Source organism: Urocitellus parryii, chromosome 6 (genome assembly GCF_045843805.1).
Source record: "Urocitellus parryii isolate mUroPar1 chromosome 6, mUroPar1.hap1, whole genome shotgun sequence".
In the NCBI taxonomy this organism is placed as follows: Eukaryota; Metazoa; Chordata; class Mammalia; order Rodentia; family Sciuridae; genus Urocitellus; species Urocitellus parryii.
This window is the reverse complement of record NC_135536.1, coordinates 159,020,114-159,038,589: the sequence shown is the minus strand read 5'-3', so window position 1 is coordinate 159,038,589 and position 18,476 is coordinate 159,020,114. Positions and strand designations below refer to the sequence as shown.

Below are 18,476 nucleotides of genomic sequence, written 5' to 3'. Positions count from 1 at the left end.
TCCTCTTTTGTTTTTCTTCATTTTTGTTTTAAGTTGCCTGTCCCTGGAGATGAGTGAGACGGAATAAAAAACGCTCATTTCGTCTGAGGAACAGATAGGGAGAAAGGACGGATGCACATGTCAGGAGGATAGAAAAATTATAATGAATTTTTGTTGTTCCATTTTTATTTCATTCTGTCTCGGTTTTGTTTGGCGTCATCTTGTTGGGTTATATTATAGTAGAAATACGGGATCAGAAATTAGTAAAAAACAAACCGAAAGACTGTTAAGTAAATTGTTAGAGGAAGGAGGCATCTCAGTAAAATCAAGAATAGTCAGGGCATACGTTGATACAATACAAAAATTTAGCCCATGGCTTTTTAAGGAGGAGTTGTTAAATATATCACAGTGGGACCATCATGGTGAAGATTTAAAAAGAATAGAAAAGAACAACCCAGGGACTCTGCCAGTTGGCACATTGACATTGCGGGCATTGGTATCTGGTTTGCTTAGTCCAAAGCCTTCAGTTCAGACAAAGGTAGAGGAAGGAGAAGACATAAAGATTCAAGTAAAAGAGAAGGTCTCTCAAGTTAGTCAGACAGAGGAAAAGATTCAAGTAAAAGAGAAGGTCTTTCGAACTAGTCAGAGGAAGAAAGTGTAAAGCAGAAAAAGCCATCAGGGGAAAAGTTACAACAGGAGACTGCTAATAACACCTTTCTATCAGAGAGCGTAAGTGTCCAATCAACAGCACCACCTCCATATGCTAGGAGGCTCCCAACCCCCGCAGTTGATAGTTGGGATCCTGAGACAGGATCTCAAGTATTAACGTGCCCTATATTTGAGGTAGGAGGGCAGCAAATTTACCAGGGTTTAAATTTCAAAACAGTGAAGGAGCTAAAAGAGGCTGTAACAACCTATGGTCCTCAAGCACCCTTCACTGTAAGCTTGGTAGAATCCATTAACAACTTGAACATGACGTCAGCAGATTGGGCTAATATGTGTAAATCTGTGCTAAATGGAGGTCAATAACTGTTATGGAAGGTTGCCAATGAGGAATTTTGCAAGGAGACGGCTAGGTGAAATGCAGCAGCTGGTTATCCTCAGAGAAATCTAGATATGTTGTTAGGAAAGGGACCTTATGAGGATCAGCAGCAACAAATTGCATATGATCCTGGCGTATACTCACAAATTGCTGTAGAGGCGATTAGGGCATGGAAGACTTTACAAGGACATGGAGGTTTACAAGGTCAATTATCTAAGGTAATACAAGGAGCTAATGAACCTTACACTGAATTTGTAGATAGGCTTATTCAAACAGCTACCAGAATTTTGGGGAATACAGAACAAGCAATGCCATTAATAAAACAACTGGCTTATGACCAAGCGAATCGTTGGTGCAGAGATATCATTAGACCATGGAAACAGGAAGATTTAAACACATATATTAAATTATGTAGAGACATTAATGAACAAGAGCAAGTCATGGCAGCTGCAGTAAAACAGGCTTTAGATGCCAGAGACATTAATGAACAAGGGCAAATCGTGGCAGCTGCAGTAAAACAGGCTTTATATGTCAGGCCAAGAACATGCTACAATTGTCAACAAACAGGACATTTAAAAAGGAATTGCTCCATAGGAGGAGGGTTTAACAAAACTAGGTATCAAAAGAGTAGAATACTGGGTATTTGCCCACGATGCCGTAGAGGGAGACATTGGGCTAATGAATGCCGTTCTCAAACCACCATAGAGGGTACTCCATTACATTGGGCTAATGAATGCAGTTCTCAAACCACCATAGAGGGTACTCCATTATCAAAAAACGAACAAGGACAATGTGTTTATGCACAATATTGAGGACAAAGGCATCGGGCTCCATTGCCAAAAAATGGACAGGGGGCCCCAAACCACAAATATACGGAGCACTGGAGGAACCCAGCAACCCCATCAGGGTAGTGCCCAGGACACATTGTCCATCAGGTCCCTCATCAGACAAACCAGAGGGAGTGCAGGGTTGGACATCTGTGCCTCCTCCAGATCAGTACTAACTCCAGAGACGGGAGTTCAAATCATTCCCACAGGGATAAAAGGAACTCTTCCCAAAGGAACAGTAGGCTTATTATTGGGACGAAGCTCTTCTACTCTAAAAGGACTTATGATAAGTCCTGGGGTAATTGATCCCGATTATGAAGGTGAAATAAAAATTATAGCCAGTTCTCCAAAGGGTATATCAGTAATTTCACCAGGAGATAGAATAACACAGTTACTAATAATATCAAGCCTACATGATAAATTTTCCAGTCGTGCTGTAGAAAGAGGTTCCAAGGGATTAGGCTCCACAGGTGTAGATTGGGCTATGCTTTCTTTAAATTTAGATTCTCGCCCCATGCTAAAACTTAAATATTCAAGGACATGAATTTAATGGGCTACTGGATACAGGTGCAGACCTTAGCATCATGTCTCGTCAAGAATGGCCAAAACATTGGCCATTACAACAAGCCATTCAAACGCTTCGAGACCTAGGAGTGGCGACTAATCCCCATAGAAGTGCAATGGTATTAGATTGGAAAGATCCTGAAGGATGTGAAGGAACTATACAGCCATATGTATTGGATCATCTTCCTGTAAATTTATGGGGACGAGATGTCCTAGATCAATTAGGTTTGACATTAACAAATAACATCAACCAAAATGCACCCACTATTATGACTAGACAAGGTTTTAGGAAAGGAAAAAGATTAGAAAAACAAGAACAAGGTATAGCAGCACCAATACAAATAGATCAAGGAACAGACAGACATGGGTTGGATTTTCAGAAAGGGCCACTGAGACAATAAAAATTACTTGGAAATCAGAAAGACCAGTATGGGTTCCTCAGTGGCCCCTGACTAAAGAAAAGATACAAGCAGCCCATGACCTGGCCAAACAACAATTAGCGGAAGGACATATACAACATTCTGTATCTCCCCATAATACTCCCATTTTTGTCATCAAAAAGAAATCTGGTAAATGGAGATTATTGCAAGATTTAAGAGCCATTAATAATGAGATGGTTATTATGGGACCTGCTCAATTGGGGATTCCTCAATTGTCTGCTTTGCCAAAAACTTGGTATGTTTTAGTTATAGATATTAAAGATTGTTTTTTTTTCAATTCCAATTCATCCTAAGGATAGTCAACGTTTTGCATTTACTATCCCTGCACTGAATCATGAAGGTCCTGATCAGAGATATGAATGGAAAGTACTCCCTCAAGGGATGGCTAACAGCCCAACTATGTGTCAAATTTATGTTAACAAAGTAATCCAGTCACTTAGAAATCAAAATCCTGAACTACAAATATTTCACTATATGGATGATGTATTATTAGCACACAAAGCTAAAAACACATTGCTAGAATGTTATGCCACACTTACAAACTTATTAAAAAATTATAATCTAGAGATAGCAATAGATAAAGTACAATTAAATTTTCCAATTAATTATTTAGGAGTTCTATTATCCTCAACCATGGTCTGTCCACCAAAAATTCAAATACGAGTAGATCAACTCAAATCACTTAACGACTTTCAAAAGTTATTAGGAGACATAAATTGGATAAGGCCTTATCTAGGTATACCAACAGGAGAATTGGGACCTTTATTTGATATCCTAAAAGGTCCATCAGATCCAAATTCACCCCGAATGTTAACGCCTGAAGCAAGAAAGGCATTAAAAATCATTGAAACATATATAGAAAATATGCATTTGGATAGAATTATTTTATTATTTATTGTACTACCAACAAAAAATATTCCTACAGGAGTATTTTGGCAAGAAGGTCCATTATTATAGATACATTTATCTTATTCTCCTAACACTATTCTTACTAGGTATCCTGAAGCTGTAGGACAATTAATACTCAAAGGAATAAAAGCAGCATAGGGAGTGTTTGGAATTTCTCCCAATAAAATTATTACTCAAATGGTGGTTTGACCCTTCCTCTTCTCAGACTATACCCAAAGGATCTAAAAACAGCATACTACAGGGACACAGCCACATCAATGTTTATAGCAGCACAATTCACAATAGCTAAACTATGGAGCCAACCTAGATGTCTTTCAGTGGATGAATGGATAAAAAAAAATGTGGCATTTATACACAATGGAATATTACTTATCACTAAAAAAGAATAAGATCATGGCATCTGCAGGGAAATGAATGGCATTAGAGCAAATTATGCTAAGTAAAGTTAGCCAATCCCCAAAAAAACAAATGCCAAATGTTTTCTCTGATATAAGGGGGGTGACTCAAAGTGGGGTAGGGAGGGAGAGCATGGGAGAAAAATTACCTCTAGATAGGAAATAGGGGTAGGAGGGAAAGGGAGGGAGAAGGGAAATAGCTAGGATGGTGGAAGGAGAGGGTCATCATTATACAAAATACATGTATGAAGATGTGAATTTGGTGTCAACATACTTTATATACAAACAGAGATATGATAAATGGTGGTATAAAGGTGTATTAAGAATTATATGCAAAAAAATAAGAGAGCTCATAATTTGGTGTGAACATACTTTATATACAGAGTTACGGATAATGATGAATGTAATGCACTCCACTATTGTCATGTATGTAAGAAATAAAAAAAATAGTTATGAAAGAAAAATAAATATTAAAGGCCCCAAATTCTTAGAAGTCCAGTATAAACACATCTTGGTAAAAAGGGTAAAATGCAAATATTCATATTTACATAGCATATAAACATATCAGCATCTATCTAAATATCTATAAATATCTATAAATAAATAGTGGAATAGCCAGGGGTATAGGTTAGAAAATACAGCACTATCTTAACTCTGCAGTAATTTCTTTTTGCTTTCTTGTGATTTCTAATTTGCTCATGATGGACACATTAAAGTTAATAATCCCTCATCCACCCTCTTCCCCTGACCACTGGTGACTACAGACCATCTTCAAAACTGAGGTCCTTCCATGGTTGCCAACGTCAGTGTTGGTCCTGATGCCATCCAAACCTGACCTCAGGCAGTGACACTCTTTGGACAAAGCTCCCTAGGCAGCTTACCAAATATAGGTCTGACCCTGACTTCTGATATATTTTTTTTCATCTAACAAGGCTTGAGACCTAGGTGTTTCTTCTCTTCAGAATTTAATTATTCAAATTTATCCATTTAAATGGGCTCACTACTGGTTATTGCTTAGAGGAGGCTAATGTGCCAGTAAAATATCTTTTATTTTCAAGACTGAAATGAACTTGGAATGTATCTAATTTTGCTTCAAGCACTTTCAAGAAGCTGTGAAAGCTTCCACACCCTGCCAAATTAGCTGCCTGTTTGCAGTCTCAGAGCAAGGCAGAGGAGGCCCGAGCAGTCAGCTTAGTTTCTTCTTAAAGATGCTGTGCCAGCTGAGAAAGAATGTTTCCCCTGCAGGGAAATTATTTGCTGGCAAAGACCCTGGCTTGGCACTTCTCCAAAGTGGAGCTAACTCCCAAAGGAAGCCACCAGGCTGCTTTGCCCCATCCAAAGATTCTCTGGCACTAAGTACCACGCATGTGTGTGTACAAATAGGTTTTCAGGCAGCTTGAGATACAGGCCAGCAGTAAGTTCTAAAACTATGTTAGAAACGATATGCCCAACTTTATATGCCCAGCTGGAAGGAAAAAATATTCTTGGGTAGCAAGGACTTCACTTCAAATCTTACTGTTTCAGAGTATATATTTTTTAAGACATGGGTAACTTGGAAAATTAATAGGTTTCTTGTTGAACAAAGAAAAAATGTTGCTTTGAAGAAAAGTTGAATTTTACTGGATATAATAATTTGCAAACCAGCTATAATTCTTTTGGAGAGCTTTGCTCTGGAAAGAATCCAATTTTTTTTTATTTCATTGTAAAAAAATAAATACTTGGGCCTACAAAACAGCAAAGAAACCAAGAGATATGTTGATCTGTAATCATCAAGATAACCACCAAACATATAGGAAGTACTCATAAAGATGGGTGAGTACATGACCAATCTGAAGTATGAGGCACTTGGAGACTAATAAGCAGACACATCCTTTGGACTGAGGGGTCATCTGCTGGCCAAAACCTACAGAAGAAGGAATATGTAAGTGCCCACTAAATGAGAATCTCTCTTTGTGCACAATTCAAAGATGTAATAAGGTGCTGTCCCCACCTTCAAGAAACCTACAACAATTAAATGCACAAGTATGCATTAAATGAATTTGGAAAGAGTTATAATAAAGCATTGTTCTTGTTTAGATATGAGGTGTCCCCCCAAAGCTCCAAAGTAATGAAGGAATATTTTGACATGAAATTACTATATTGTGAGAGAGGTAACCTTATCAGTCTCCCTCAGTGTGAATGGACTTACTGGGTGGGTAACTCTAGGGAGACAGAATGTGGTTGAAATAGGTGGAAAAATGGGGTATGCCCTGGAAGGGTACATCTTCCATGTGGCCCATTTCTCTTTCTCTGCTTCCTGGCTGCCATGAGCTGAGAAGCTTTCTTCCATTGTTCTTTCAGCCATATACTACACCATATATATTACTCTTGGGCCCAGAGTAATATAACCAATTGCTCATGGACTGAACCTCTAAAACCATAAGCCCAGAATAAACGTTTCTACTTCCAACTTGTTGTCATCAGGTATTTTGGTCATAGTGATGAAAATTTGACTAACACAGGTATGTACAGATGCCCACTAAAGAATAAAGAGGAAGCATTTAGCTCAAACTGAGTATGCAGCACAGAAAGCTTTCTGAGGATGCAATTCCTATATTCAACTTAAATGATGAAAACTAGCCAAAGAAAGAGGATGTAAGGGTTTTGTAGATGGGTTTATAGACACAGAATCCTGGAGAGAGATGCAAAAGGTCTTTTACTCATTTAAACCAAAGGAGCAAGTTCAAGGTAGAAAGTGACAGAAGACCATGTTGGAGAACAAAATGAAAGATGATGACACTGGGACTTTTCACCCTGTAGAGACTAAGGGGCTAGGCCAGATGCTGGGAAGAGAAAGGAGTCAGAATGAAGGGCTAAGGAGGCATAGTGAGTTCCACCTTTAGGTTCAAGTTGGAAGAAAATTCCAGAGGCAGTCCATGAGCCTTCCAGAGAAGCCAGAAATCACTGAGAGATCAAAGACAGATAGAACCCTGGAATATGTGCCACTACTCCTCAGGAATGGTCCATATGGATCATTTAACAACAACAACAAATTATCCTACATGTTCTTCCACAGCAATGAGCAGTAAAATTATCAAGTGTGAAAAGGCCCCATAGATCTGCTCAGGATGGAAGTAAGGACAGCAAAAGGAAAAGAATTAGAAAGATAGTCCCCTTGTGGAGTCAATTTGGCAAAAAAAGAAAAAAAAAAAGAATTCCCAAGGAATAGAGTGGGTAATGACTGCTCTCAAATGATAGAAAAGAAGGCTGGTGCTCAGAAACCTGGGGAAAGAAGAGACCTGTGAAAACTCAAGGAGACCTAGCATCTTTAGAAAAAAGTAGGCAGGAGGGCTTAACACCAAGGACGAGGAGAGGGAAGTGGAGGGGGATGTATGTCCGAATGTTGGGGTTTAGAGGGATAAGGGAGAGCTAACATTCAATAAGCATCAACTTTTTTCTATGTAATAATTAAGTAAAGACCAGAAGCTAATTTGAGTGAAGGAGGGAATCTTAAAAGCAGCCCTGAACCAAGACTGTTATAACAAAATGTGCCCCATCAATTCCTTGAATTCCTGTTTGTTAAAACTGGTTGTAGAGCTGGGTGTGGTAATGCGCACCTGTAATTCCAGCAGCTCAGGAAGCTGAGGCAGGAGTTTAAAGGCAGCCTCAGCAAAAGTGAGACACTAAGCAACTCAGTGAGACCCTGTCTCTAAATAAAATACAAAATAGAAGAGACTCCAAACCCTGCATTTATCACCAGGGCATGTCATTGGTGATTTAAGAAAGTGAAATGTGGAGGACTGTGTGAAGACCTGGTGCCCTCTGAGATGAACCAGCATAGTGAGAAGCAGAGCTTAATGGAACAGGTTGAACTGAACAGCTTCTTCTACTTCAAAGACCCCCAGAGTAATTAAAGTTTGGCATGTGCAAAGACATTGTCATTGCTGTCCTGATTTCTGACAGAATTTATTTACATGGGTCTTTCCTCCATACTGAATTATGCTGGAAGGTGACTAAGTCTATCTTCTTCAGTCAAGCCCCAGCACAAGGTTGGACAAATGACAGGTCCTTCAACACCAGCAGCATGACTCAGGTAAAAGTGGTAGAGCAATGACCATCTATGGTACTCAAACTGCATTCATCCTGCAAGCCAAGGAAGAATGTTTCTGAGAGGCCACACAGAGACCTTTTCCCACAGAGTGCCTGATTGCTAACAGAATATTCGAATGCATTGGCACTTACAGGAGGAAGTTCAAGGGCCCAGTTCTTCAAGGTTGTTCTCATTACCTTTTTTTAGAAATACCTTTATTTATTTATTTTTTATGTGGTGCTGAGGATCGAACCCTGGGCCTTGCACGTTCTAGGCAAGTGCTCTACCACCACTAAGCCACAACCCTAACCTATTCTCATTATCTTTCATGTCTCCTCATAACCTGTTCCTACTTTTTCATATTTGTTTTTCAGCTAAATAGCATGTACCATTCAATCAATTATTTAAGGCCAAAACTGGAAGTCAATGATCTTTTGTTTCATTATGTGCCATACTCAACAAATCATCCAGGACCCATGACTGCTTGCCCTACAGCCTACCCTTATCCTAGGTTCTGTTCTTTGCTGCCTCAGTTCAAGCCTTCACTTCCAGCATCCTTGATGGTGCTCCTCCAGTGGCCTTATCACTCACCCATCAGAAAAACTCTTTCCATGCAAAGTTGCTCGTGCTACCCCTTGTCTATAAACACATCCTGGAACCCTCCCATTGACTGGGTTTTAAATATACAAATGGACTGGCTGAAATAATCCAAAAATCCACCCATATTAGATTTACATTCATAAGATATTTACTCTACTTAGTGGAGGAACTGGATTTTGAGATAGTCTTTCTAAATTTCTAAACACTATTTCAAAATTGGACATTCTTCAGAAAATAAAAGGAAAAAAAAGATTGAAGAAAAACCACAATAAGATACCAACACAGATCTATTAGGGTGGCTTTTTATAAAAAAAAAAAAAAACAGAAAATTATAATAGTTGGTAAAGATGTGGAAAAACTGGAACCCTTAGGCACTGTTAGTGAAAATGTAAAATGGTGCAGCTGCTATAGAAAATTGTATGATAGTTTCCTGAAAAATTAAAAAGAGAAATATCATATGATCCAACAATTCCACTTTTGAGCATAAGTTCAAAAGAACTGAAAACAAAGACTCAAGTAGATATTTATACATGCATGTTCACATCAGTATTACAATAGCCCAAAGCAGGATATCAAAAGATGTCTATCAAAAGATGAAGGGATAAACAAAATGTGCATACATATAATAGAATATTATTTGGCCATAAAAGAGAAGGAAATTGTGACATGTCGATGTGGATCGGACAAATACCACATAGTTCCACTCTTATGAAGTACCTAACATTGTCAAAGTCATGAAGACAAAAGGTAGAACAATGGCTATCAGCAGCTGCATTAGGAGGGAATGAAAGTTTTAATTTAACTGGCACAGAGTTCCATTTGCAAGATAATAACTGTCCTAGTCACTGGTTGCACAGTAATATCAATGTACATAACACTGAAGTACTATACACTTAAAAATGGTTACAAGGGTAAACTTGATATTAAATGCATTCTACCACAACTAAAAATAACGTGAAGAAATTAGTTACCAAATGCACCTGAGTAGACAGAAAATGATTCTGTTGTGTTTTGGACAATGTATTTTAATCATTATCACAGATTCTGAGCATGCTTCAAAAATAATCTAACCAGAACTTATAAAAATAGTTCACATACACAATATCATGTACATGCCCGAGGAGCCTTAGCTGCACTTTCCCTTCTACTTCTAATTCATACTGCCCAAATGCAAAGGCACGTTTTCCCTAAAGTAGCTCTGTTCACTTATCAAAGCAAACTACAAATATCAGTGCTTAGCCTTCAGAGTTTCCCTCAGCTAATGCATCACCCCATGGATTCTTCTTAACTTCTCCTAACCTCAACAAGTCTTTCCCAGCATTCATCTGAAATATTCATGCAATTTTCCTCACCCAGAATATCTTCTCTCCAGTCTACCTCTCCTGTATGGGTCCAGCATAGGACTCACTTCACTTGTGAATCTTGGAGACAATTCTCCAGCAGAACTGAGGAAACTGATTTTGGGTCCACAAGGGGTGAGTATCCAGGGTTAAGTGTCTTCTTTTCGTTTTCCAAGAAAGACATTATTATAGACTTGGAACATCTTTATGTCCTCAACCATGGAGAAAAAGGCACCAGACCACAGGATTTAGAGCCCCTTTTACTTAAGGCTCTCTATAACTCTGCCAACCCCCTCCATGGTGCACCCTACTCTTGACAAGGTTTTCCAGTAATTTACCACAGGCTAGGTATTGCTATACCATTGAGAATGAGCTGAACAAGACTGAAATTAGAGAAGATGTTGTAATAGAAAACATTACCTGGCTTCCACAAACATTGAGGACAAATAGGTTCTTGGGACTTAGGCTTATCACACAGATTCCATGATGGAATTATGGAGGTAATGTTGATATCAATAAGGATTCCTACTGGAAACCAGATAGCCTCTGGCTTTCTATGAAACCCACTTCATCATGGCATGGCTACCCAAAGTGAACATGGAACTGGGAGGAGAACCCTTTCCTAGGCACTTCCACTTAGATCATTTCCTTCCCACCAGACTTCCAAGAGAACAGGCCTCTAACTCAATTGTTGGGCCCTGAATCATATGCTATCTTGCTTTCATTTTGAATGGCTTCACATGCATACGTCCATCTTCCCAGGCACAGGGAATACTTTAAACTGTCAGCATAAAATAGAACCTCAATAAACACATGCTGATTTCTTGAAGCATCTAAGTTCTACATTCCCATCTTGAGAAAGGAGCCCACTCTTGTTTCCAAGCAGCTTATTAGCTGAATTTAAACAACTATTTAGCTAGAGCCCAAATGCTATCCATATTTCTTTCAATGTTCTTCTAGTTTACTGCATGGTGCTTAAGTTTAGGTTGAGGATATTTATGCCAGTAACATCAGAAAAAGGCATAAACAGCATGACTATCGCTTTAATTCTGCTTTGTTTTGCAAGGTTGCTGGAGCTGACAACTTCACAACAAGGTGTCTGCTTCCCATAAATCAGAGTAGGCAATTTTTCTCCAATTATATTTTAATTCATGGATAATCATTCTCCACAGCAGGTGGCAAGTAGAAGGGGGCTGGAAGCCAGGGAGAAAGAAGGTATGATAAAGTATTAAATAATTTTTATTTGAATTTGTACCAGCAAGTATTGTAGGAATAGCAGAGATAAAATGCATCTGGTAACAGAACCCAGGTGAACAGAATGCATTAAGTGAATATTGGATGCATCCAGAATCATCTCCTCAGCCAAATGTAGTTCAGTCTAAAACAGATCGTTTCTCACTTAGATTCTCTGATTGCCTAATTCTTCATTTCATCATAAAGCCCTCCTTCCACCTTTTGCTTGGGGATTCTGAACATGAACTTGAGATTGTTCTAAGAACTGCACTGTCATCTAGGACTTGATCTACACCACAAAAAAAATGCTTTCCTTTACCTAATGTGTCTTGTTCCAGTATTTGGAACACCCATGTACAGAGAAATTAATTAAACAAACCTTAAAAGGACCCATATGTCTTACTAAAATTGTACTCCTAATCTGTTTGCCAAATTTTTATTAACCACATTATGTGACAGACACTTTAAAGTACAGAAATGAGTAAGACACAAGATCTCGCACTCAAAAAGCTTCCGACTAATAGGAAAATCACTTACACAAGCAGAATTCTTATCCAATTGCCAGCTCCAGCCCATCCTCCCTGCCTGCTCCATCTCAGGACAGCATGCACCACCTGCCCTGGTGGTTTATACCTATACCTGGATATCACCTTTGATTTTGTGATCTCATGTTGCTCTATCCTGATGGCTAAACTCTGATCCAAGGCACCATTATCTTTCATTTGGCTTAAGGAAACAGCTTTCCATTTGATCTCCCACTTGTATACTACATTCTCTAAGAGATATACACTCTAATTTTTATAGTAAATACACCTTCAGGCTACTCCCTTGATTAAATCTCTCCAGGGACAGTGCCCTTAGAAAACTGACTCCTTCCAATAGCCTAATGGCCCTTCATTAGCTGGCGCTTGACTACCCCGCAACCTCACCTTGTACCTCTCTTCTTGCTTATTAAATCCCACTTACTCAGACCCTCTTTCCCCTTCTTACTTCAAAGTCACTGTACTCGCCTTCTTCTCTGCCTTGAACATTCTCCATTTCCTTCTTACTTTTATAATTATCATCTCACTTTACTCAGGTCTTAGATCAAATGTCCTGGAAGGAGTGAGAACCTTTGAGCATATGGCTTAGCTCTGTGAGAAATGTCCATTCCTCAGGAAGCCTTCCCTGACCACTCCACAAACACTGCTCCAGGACATTCCATTTCATTTTACTTTCAGTATTTTTTTTTCAATTATCTGTTGTTTCTATTCTCTGACTAGCATGGAAACTGGTCTTGCCAGTACCACTGTCTTAGAATCACACTTGGTTCCCAGGAGGCACTCTGAAAAGGGTTTGCTGACATATGAATGGACATTACAAAGAAGAATGAAATGAGAAATAAACAAGGAAAGAAATGAATTACAGTAGATGGGGTAGAGAGAGAAGATGGGAGGGGAGGGGAGGGAGGATAGTAGAGGATAGGAAAGGTAGCAGAATACAACAGTTACTAATAGGGCATTATGTAAAAATGTGGATGTGTAACCGATGTGATTCTGCAATCTGTAATTGGGGTAAAAATGGGAGTTCATAACCCACTTGAATCTAATGTATGAAATATGATATGTCAAGAGCTTTGTAATGTTTTGAACATCCAATAAAAAAAAGAAGAATAAAATGAGGACAACAGAAACGCAGCAAGGTAGCATAATAAGGGGCATTTATTTCGGCTGGGAGGAGAAAAGTTGGGAAAGACTTCCAGAGGAGAAATCATTTGTATGGTGCCTTGGAGGATGAGTAGGTAGCAAAAAAAAAAAAAAAAAAAAAAAAGCATCTCAGGCTCTGAAACATATGGAGGGAGGTACTGAGAGAGTTACACAGATGATGAACCACCTCAATGGCAAGGTGTCAAAACTTTATTATTCAGTCAAGAAAAGACCTGAGGATGAAACTGGTACACTCCAAAATGCCTTTTATAAATACTAAGAAAAACTGCTTGAATATAAAAACAAATAACAAAAAATGCCATTACTTTTAAGAAGACTATATATTCTTCTGCATTATGGGGAGGGAAAAGGACTTCAATCCCATGTGTAAATGAAAAAGGAGGAGCTCAAGACACAGTGAGCCTGTGTCTCAGATGAAAGGCTGAGTACAGAATACTTATTGGTTTTCAAAGCATAAATAGCCACATTTCCAGATGGTTTCAAGTTAAAAGTTGTCACTGCTGCTTAGGATAAGAAAGGTGGGATGTGGACTTCAGGATTAACTGGATCTTGGGCTCAGTAATCACACTTCATATCACAGAACAATCTGATTAGAAAAACAGTATTTAAGAGAAGGGAACATACTATTTAAACTGAAAATAACCTAAAGACCTGTATACTTTATTAAATAACATACACAAATGAATGATTCAATCCTAGTCACTGTTTTATCAACAGGAAGTTGCTAAAACCATTGTAAGGGAATTAAGAACCTATGACAAAATATGATTTCTGTGCCCTACCCCCTTTATTTTGGTGATGCTAGGTCTTGAACCCAAGATCTTGTGTATGCTTGGCAAGATCTCTACCACTGAACTCCATCCCCAGTTCATAAAATATACTTTGTGAAGTATTGACTATTCAATTGGGCTGAGAGTTCTCACATCTCAGGGGTCTCATTAATAGGATTTATCTCAGAAAAGAATTGTTTAATAAGCCAAACTTTCCTCATAACACATGGCACAAGATAGAGAGGATGAATGATAAAGACAAAGGCAGATACAAGGGAGTGAACTGCTTGTGCTTCTACAAGTCTGCAGACACACTGTTGGACCAGTTGGCTTTTTTTTATTTCTCCTTTAGCAAGGCGTAGGATCTGGGCATCAGCCTATAAAAGGAGAAACCCAGAACTATGATCAAAGGTCTCTCCTGTGCTGCTGACAAAATTCCTTGTAGGTATTTGCTTTCCACAAACCAGAGTGCGGACCCAATCTGAAGAAATGAGGACCTTTGAGCATATGGCTTAGCTCTGTGAGAAATGCTGAGTCAGAGGGTAAGAGGCCAGGGAATTGGGCCCCAACCATAGTAAGTGGTAATGTGCTGCTGGAGTTAGAGACACCTGGATGCATACACCATAGCTCTAAATGAAAGTATGAGTGAACAAATGTATGCAAATTTCCCCAAATGTCACAGGAAAATAGCTGGCAAAAGAGAATGGATACAAGGTGCTTAATACAGTGGCTGGATGTAGTAAACACTAAACAATCAACAGTTCTAAAAGATGTTGTTCTTGTCAGTTGTATATACTTATTAATTCTATTATTTTATGTGAAGTTCTCTGGGGAAGAAAGGTAAAATCATGGAGCCTCACAAAACTGGAAAAACCCTAAAAGTCCCTTCATCCAGTTTCCTGTTTTCAGGTATTTTTGTCATTACTGACTGTCACTTTCCTGATAAAGTCACCAGGAACTTGAGCAAATAGGCTGACCACTCAAGTCACCATTAACGCCCTTTAAAATAGTCTTGTTTGTGTTCTCCATGATCCCCTAGTGTTTGAAAGTATTTCCTGGGCACTATATTAGATGCCCTAAGAGTTAAGGCTGCCTCTGTTATTACAAATAACTTACAAAACAAGATGAAAGTGTATAAGCCAAAGGGATCATGTGCTGAGTAATCAAAGTGCCAACTGTAAAATATTAGACAGTTATGAAAATGATAATAAAGCTCATAACAACCCTTGCTAATGCATATTGTGTTGTTAAGCAAAAAGTTAGAAAACATAATTCTATTTATGTTGTAATTATAGCTAAGTAAAAGTATGTATGTATATATGTATATATATATATATATATATATATATATATATATATATATATATATAGCAAGGGCTAGGAAGCAACTTGAAAAATGACTACAGCTAATGTGCTAAGGAGGTGCTGTTGCAGAAGTTTAAGTTTCATCTCGTGACTATAATGGAGCTGGCAAGGTGAACACCACAGCAGAGACAATCACAGGGAAGGAAGCTGTCCACTTACCCAGGGTTATACAGCATGACTGCGGACAGGTTCTCACAGGACTTTGAGAGGTCGGTCATGGACAAGCTGAAGGAGGACAGAAGGCCACTCTAAGAGCAGACACAGGGCAGAGTGGTTACCTTAGCAAGGAAGAGATGGCCAGTGCTGTGGACTCACTGCTTCCAACTTGTAAGAGACAATGAGATGCACATGCTCCTGTTGGCATGCACAACAACTGGTCTATCTGAGGACAGCAGATCCGGAACCTTCAGGCCCAAGTTTAACCTCAAACTAAATCCTGAGTGAGAAGTACACAGGAGCCTGACATTCCAGTATAGGGGACATTCACCAGGAATTGCACAACCCAGATGGTCTCCTTTGAAAATTTTTAAAGTTAAAGTGGAGGAAAGAGGTCACAACCTCTTTGCCATCCTTCTCCCAGGCAGGCAGCATCACCCATTATTAGTGGCACTCACAATTACAGAATGATAAAGACCAGGGAGGCAGAGGTAAGGAAAAACCAAAAAGGTTTCTTTCCTCTGTTTCTCTAAGTTTATACCAAAAGAATCCTCAAGAGTGACTCTAGACTGAAACAGAAAAGAGGACTCAGGAGTGGGGCTATGGCTTAGTGGTGGAGCACTTGCCTAGCATGTATGAGGCACTGGGTTTGATTCTCAGCACCACATATAAATAAAATAAGTAAATAAATAAAGATCCATCAATAACTAAAAAGAAATTTAAAAAAAAAAAAAAGAAAGAAAGAAAAGAGGTTTCAGTGGCCAGACCAGAAACCTGGGGAAGGCTGGGGTCTATAGCTCTGTCCTCCATTCCCATCTTTGGTGAGTGCAAGTCCAGGCAGTCCTTCTAGAAGAAGGCTGAGATGAGAGGCTATGTAACTTGATGGTTGAGGCAAAGGCCTCAGACTTCTTAAAAGAGGTTTAACATCAAGCAAACATATGGTCACAAATTTTAAAAAAATGTTTACTCATGATATGAGCAGAAATCTCAAAGAAAAGTGCTTTCAAAAGAAATCATGAGGTGGCCTCAGAGCAAGTTAGAGAAAGTAAATCTCAGACCAGTTTTTCCGCTCAGTTCTCTGTAACATGGGCACAATAACATTTGCTGTGTAGATAAAGTAAAAGAATATACCCAGGATGTAAGCATAGTTCCTGGCTTAGAAATGTTGGCTGGGGTCTTTACTGTTTTCATCATTCGAAGGACCAGCCATGACATCCCTAGCAGATTTCCTTCCCTCCCATCTCTTCTCTTCTTTCTTAGGTCCTCAGCTCACACCCCCAACCCCATTCAGCAATTAAAGCACCCTCTGGATGGCCCTATCTAAGTAAGTCAAAGTCCCTCCCCATTGTCCTAAACTCCTTCCTGCTCTACTTCACACCTCAGTTAAAAACCTAATTTACTGTGGCTGATTTGGGATTTGATGAAAGGGATTCCAATATTGGGTTAATTTCTAAGACAGATGTGATAAGTGGAAGTCATTCTTCATTAATACAAAATGATACCCAGTTCCTTCGGGGGAGGGGGGGAATGGGGGAGGCTGAAGAGAAAGAGCTGTAAAGAGCAGGTTCTCTTTGTCAGCCTGGATTCCACTTGCTTGGTCTCCTGCTCCAACACCCCATTATCTGCCTGGAAGCCAACAGTCTAGAGTCTGTCCAGGCTATAGAACTTTTTCTCAAGAGGTTCTGTATTTCAGAAAATTAAACTGTTGGAACTACAGTGAACACCTACACTCCCATGCCAGGTCAGAGGCTCCCTCCTAGAGACTTTACACCCTCACCTTTCTCTTCTCCCGGAGCTTGGCAGCTTCCTTCGGATGGTTAAAGCGAAACATATTGGTCCTTCCCAAGAGTATCACAGCACCTGAAAACACACAAAAACACTGATGCATTTATAGTAAGCAATGTGGTCAGCTGCAAGAAATGTAATTTTCAATGTACTATAAAATAATCAGGGAAAGTATTAGTCACCAAAGTCCACTGACACAAGTAAGTTTATTTATATGTGTGTGTGTGTGTGTGTGTGTGTGTGTGTGTGGTATTGGAGATTTAACCCAGGGGCACTCCACCACTGAGCTATATATACCCCTAACCCTTCTTTACTTTTAAGACAATGTGTTGCTAAATTATTGAGGCTCACCTCCAATTTGGATCCTTCCACCTCAACTTCCCAAGTCTCTGAGATTATAGGTGTGTGCCACCTTGCCAGGCGCACATGTTAATTTTAAACCAGGAAAAACTTTATTTTTACAGGTGGATATCTAAATACTTATAATAACCAAGGCAAAAGTGACAAATGTAAGCATTACAACCTATGATAAGATTTTAAATTTAATATATAGACAATTCCACTTTTGATAGTTTGAAGCAGAACAAAAAAACAGTTCTTAAAAGAGGTTTAACATCAAGCAAACATATGGTCACAAATTTTAAAAAAATGTTTACTCATGATATGAGCAGAAATCTCGAAGAAAAGTGCTTTCAAAAGAAATCATAGGCAGAGTACAGGCAACTATTACTAACATCTCCCTCAGAATTTGGTTTGTATGGTCTATTTTCAAGGGAACACACTATTTTCCATCAAAACCCCAGTAAAATTTAGGTGGCCACATTAGACACTCAAGAAAAATTCCTTTTGACAACTAGAGTCCTCCTTATTTAGAAAACAACTGCTCAGCAAGCAAAAAAATTTAAGGAAAATGCACAAGGATAAAAAGTTATAGGTGAGCATGCGGGTGGATTTCAACTTGATCACGAAAAAACCCTTTCTTTTCTTTTTTGTGGGGAGGAGGGGAGTACTAGGGATTAATATCAAGGGCACTCAACTACTGAGCTACATCCCCAGCCCTATTTTTGTATTTTATTTATAGACAGGGTCTCACTGAGTTGCGTAGTGGCTCACTGTTGCTGAGGCTGGCTTTGAACTTTTGATCCTATTGCCTCAGCCTCCCAAGCTGCTGGGATTACAGGTATGTGTCACTGAGTGAGAGACAAGCAAAAACCCTTTCTAAAGTAAGGACTGTTCAATGTAGCAAAGGAGTCATACAGGGTAGTGAGCTCCATGTCACTGGAGGTGTTTAAGAGA

The 18,476-nt window shown here is 39.1% G+C and overlaps 1 protein-coding gene across 6 annotated transcripts in view; it reads right to left on the bottom strand.

Moving 5' to 3' along the window:
- The window catches only part of Kif16b (kinesin family member 16B), a 307,313-nt gene that overhangs the window by 127,169 nt on the left and 161,668 nt on the right, over positions 1–18,476 (bottom strand). For all 6 annotated transcript variants that reach the window (XM_077799621.1, XM_077799623.1, XM_077799622.1 and 3 more), the window contains exons 16-17: positions 17,173–17,255; positions 15,399–15,487 (exon numbers count right to left, since the gene is read on the bottom strand). In XM_077799621.1, coding sequence (XP_077655747.1) covers positions 15,399–15,487; positions 17,173–17,255 — 172 coding nt within the window. The remainder of the gene's footprint in view (positions 1–15,398; positions 15,488–17,172; positions 17,256–18,476) is intronic.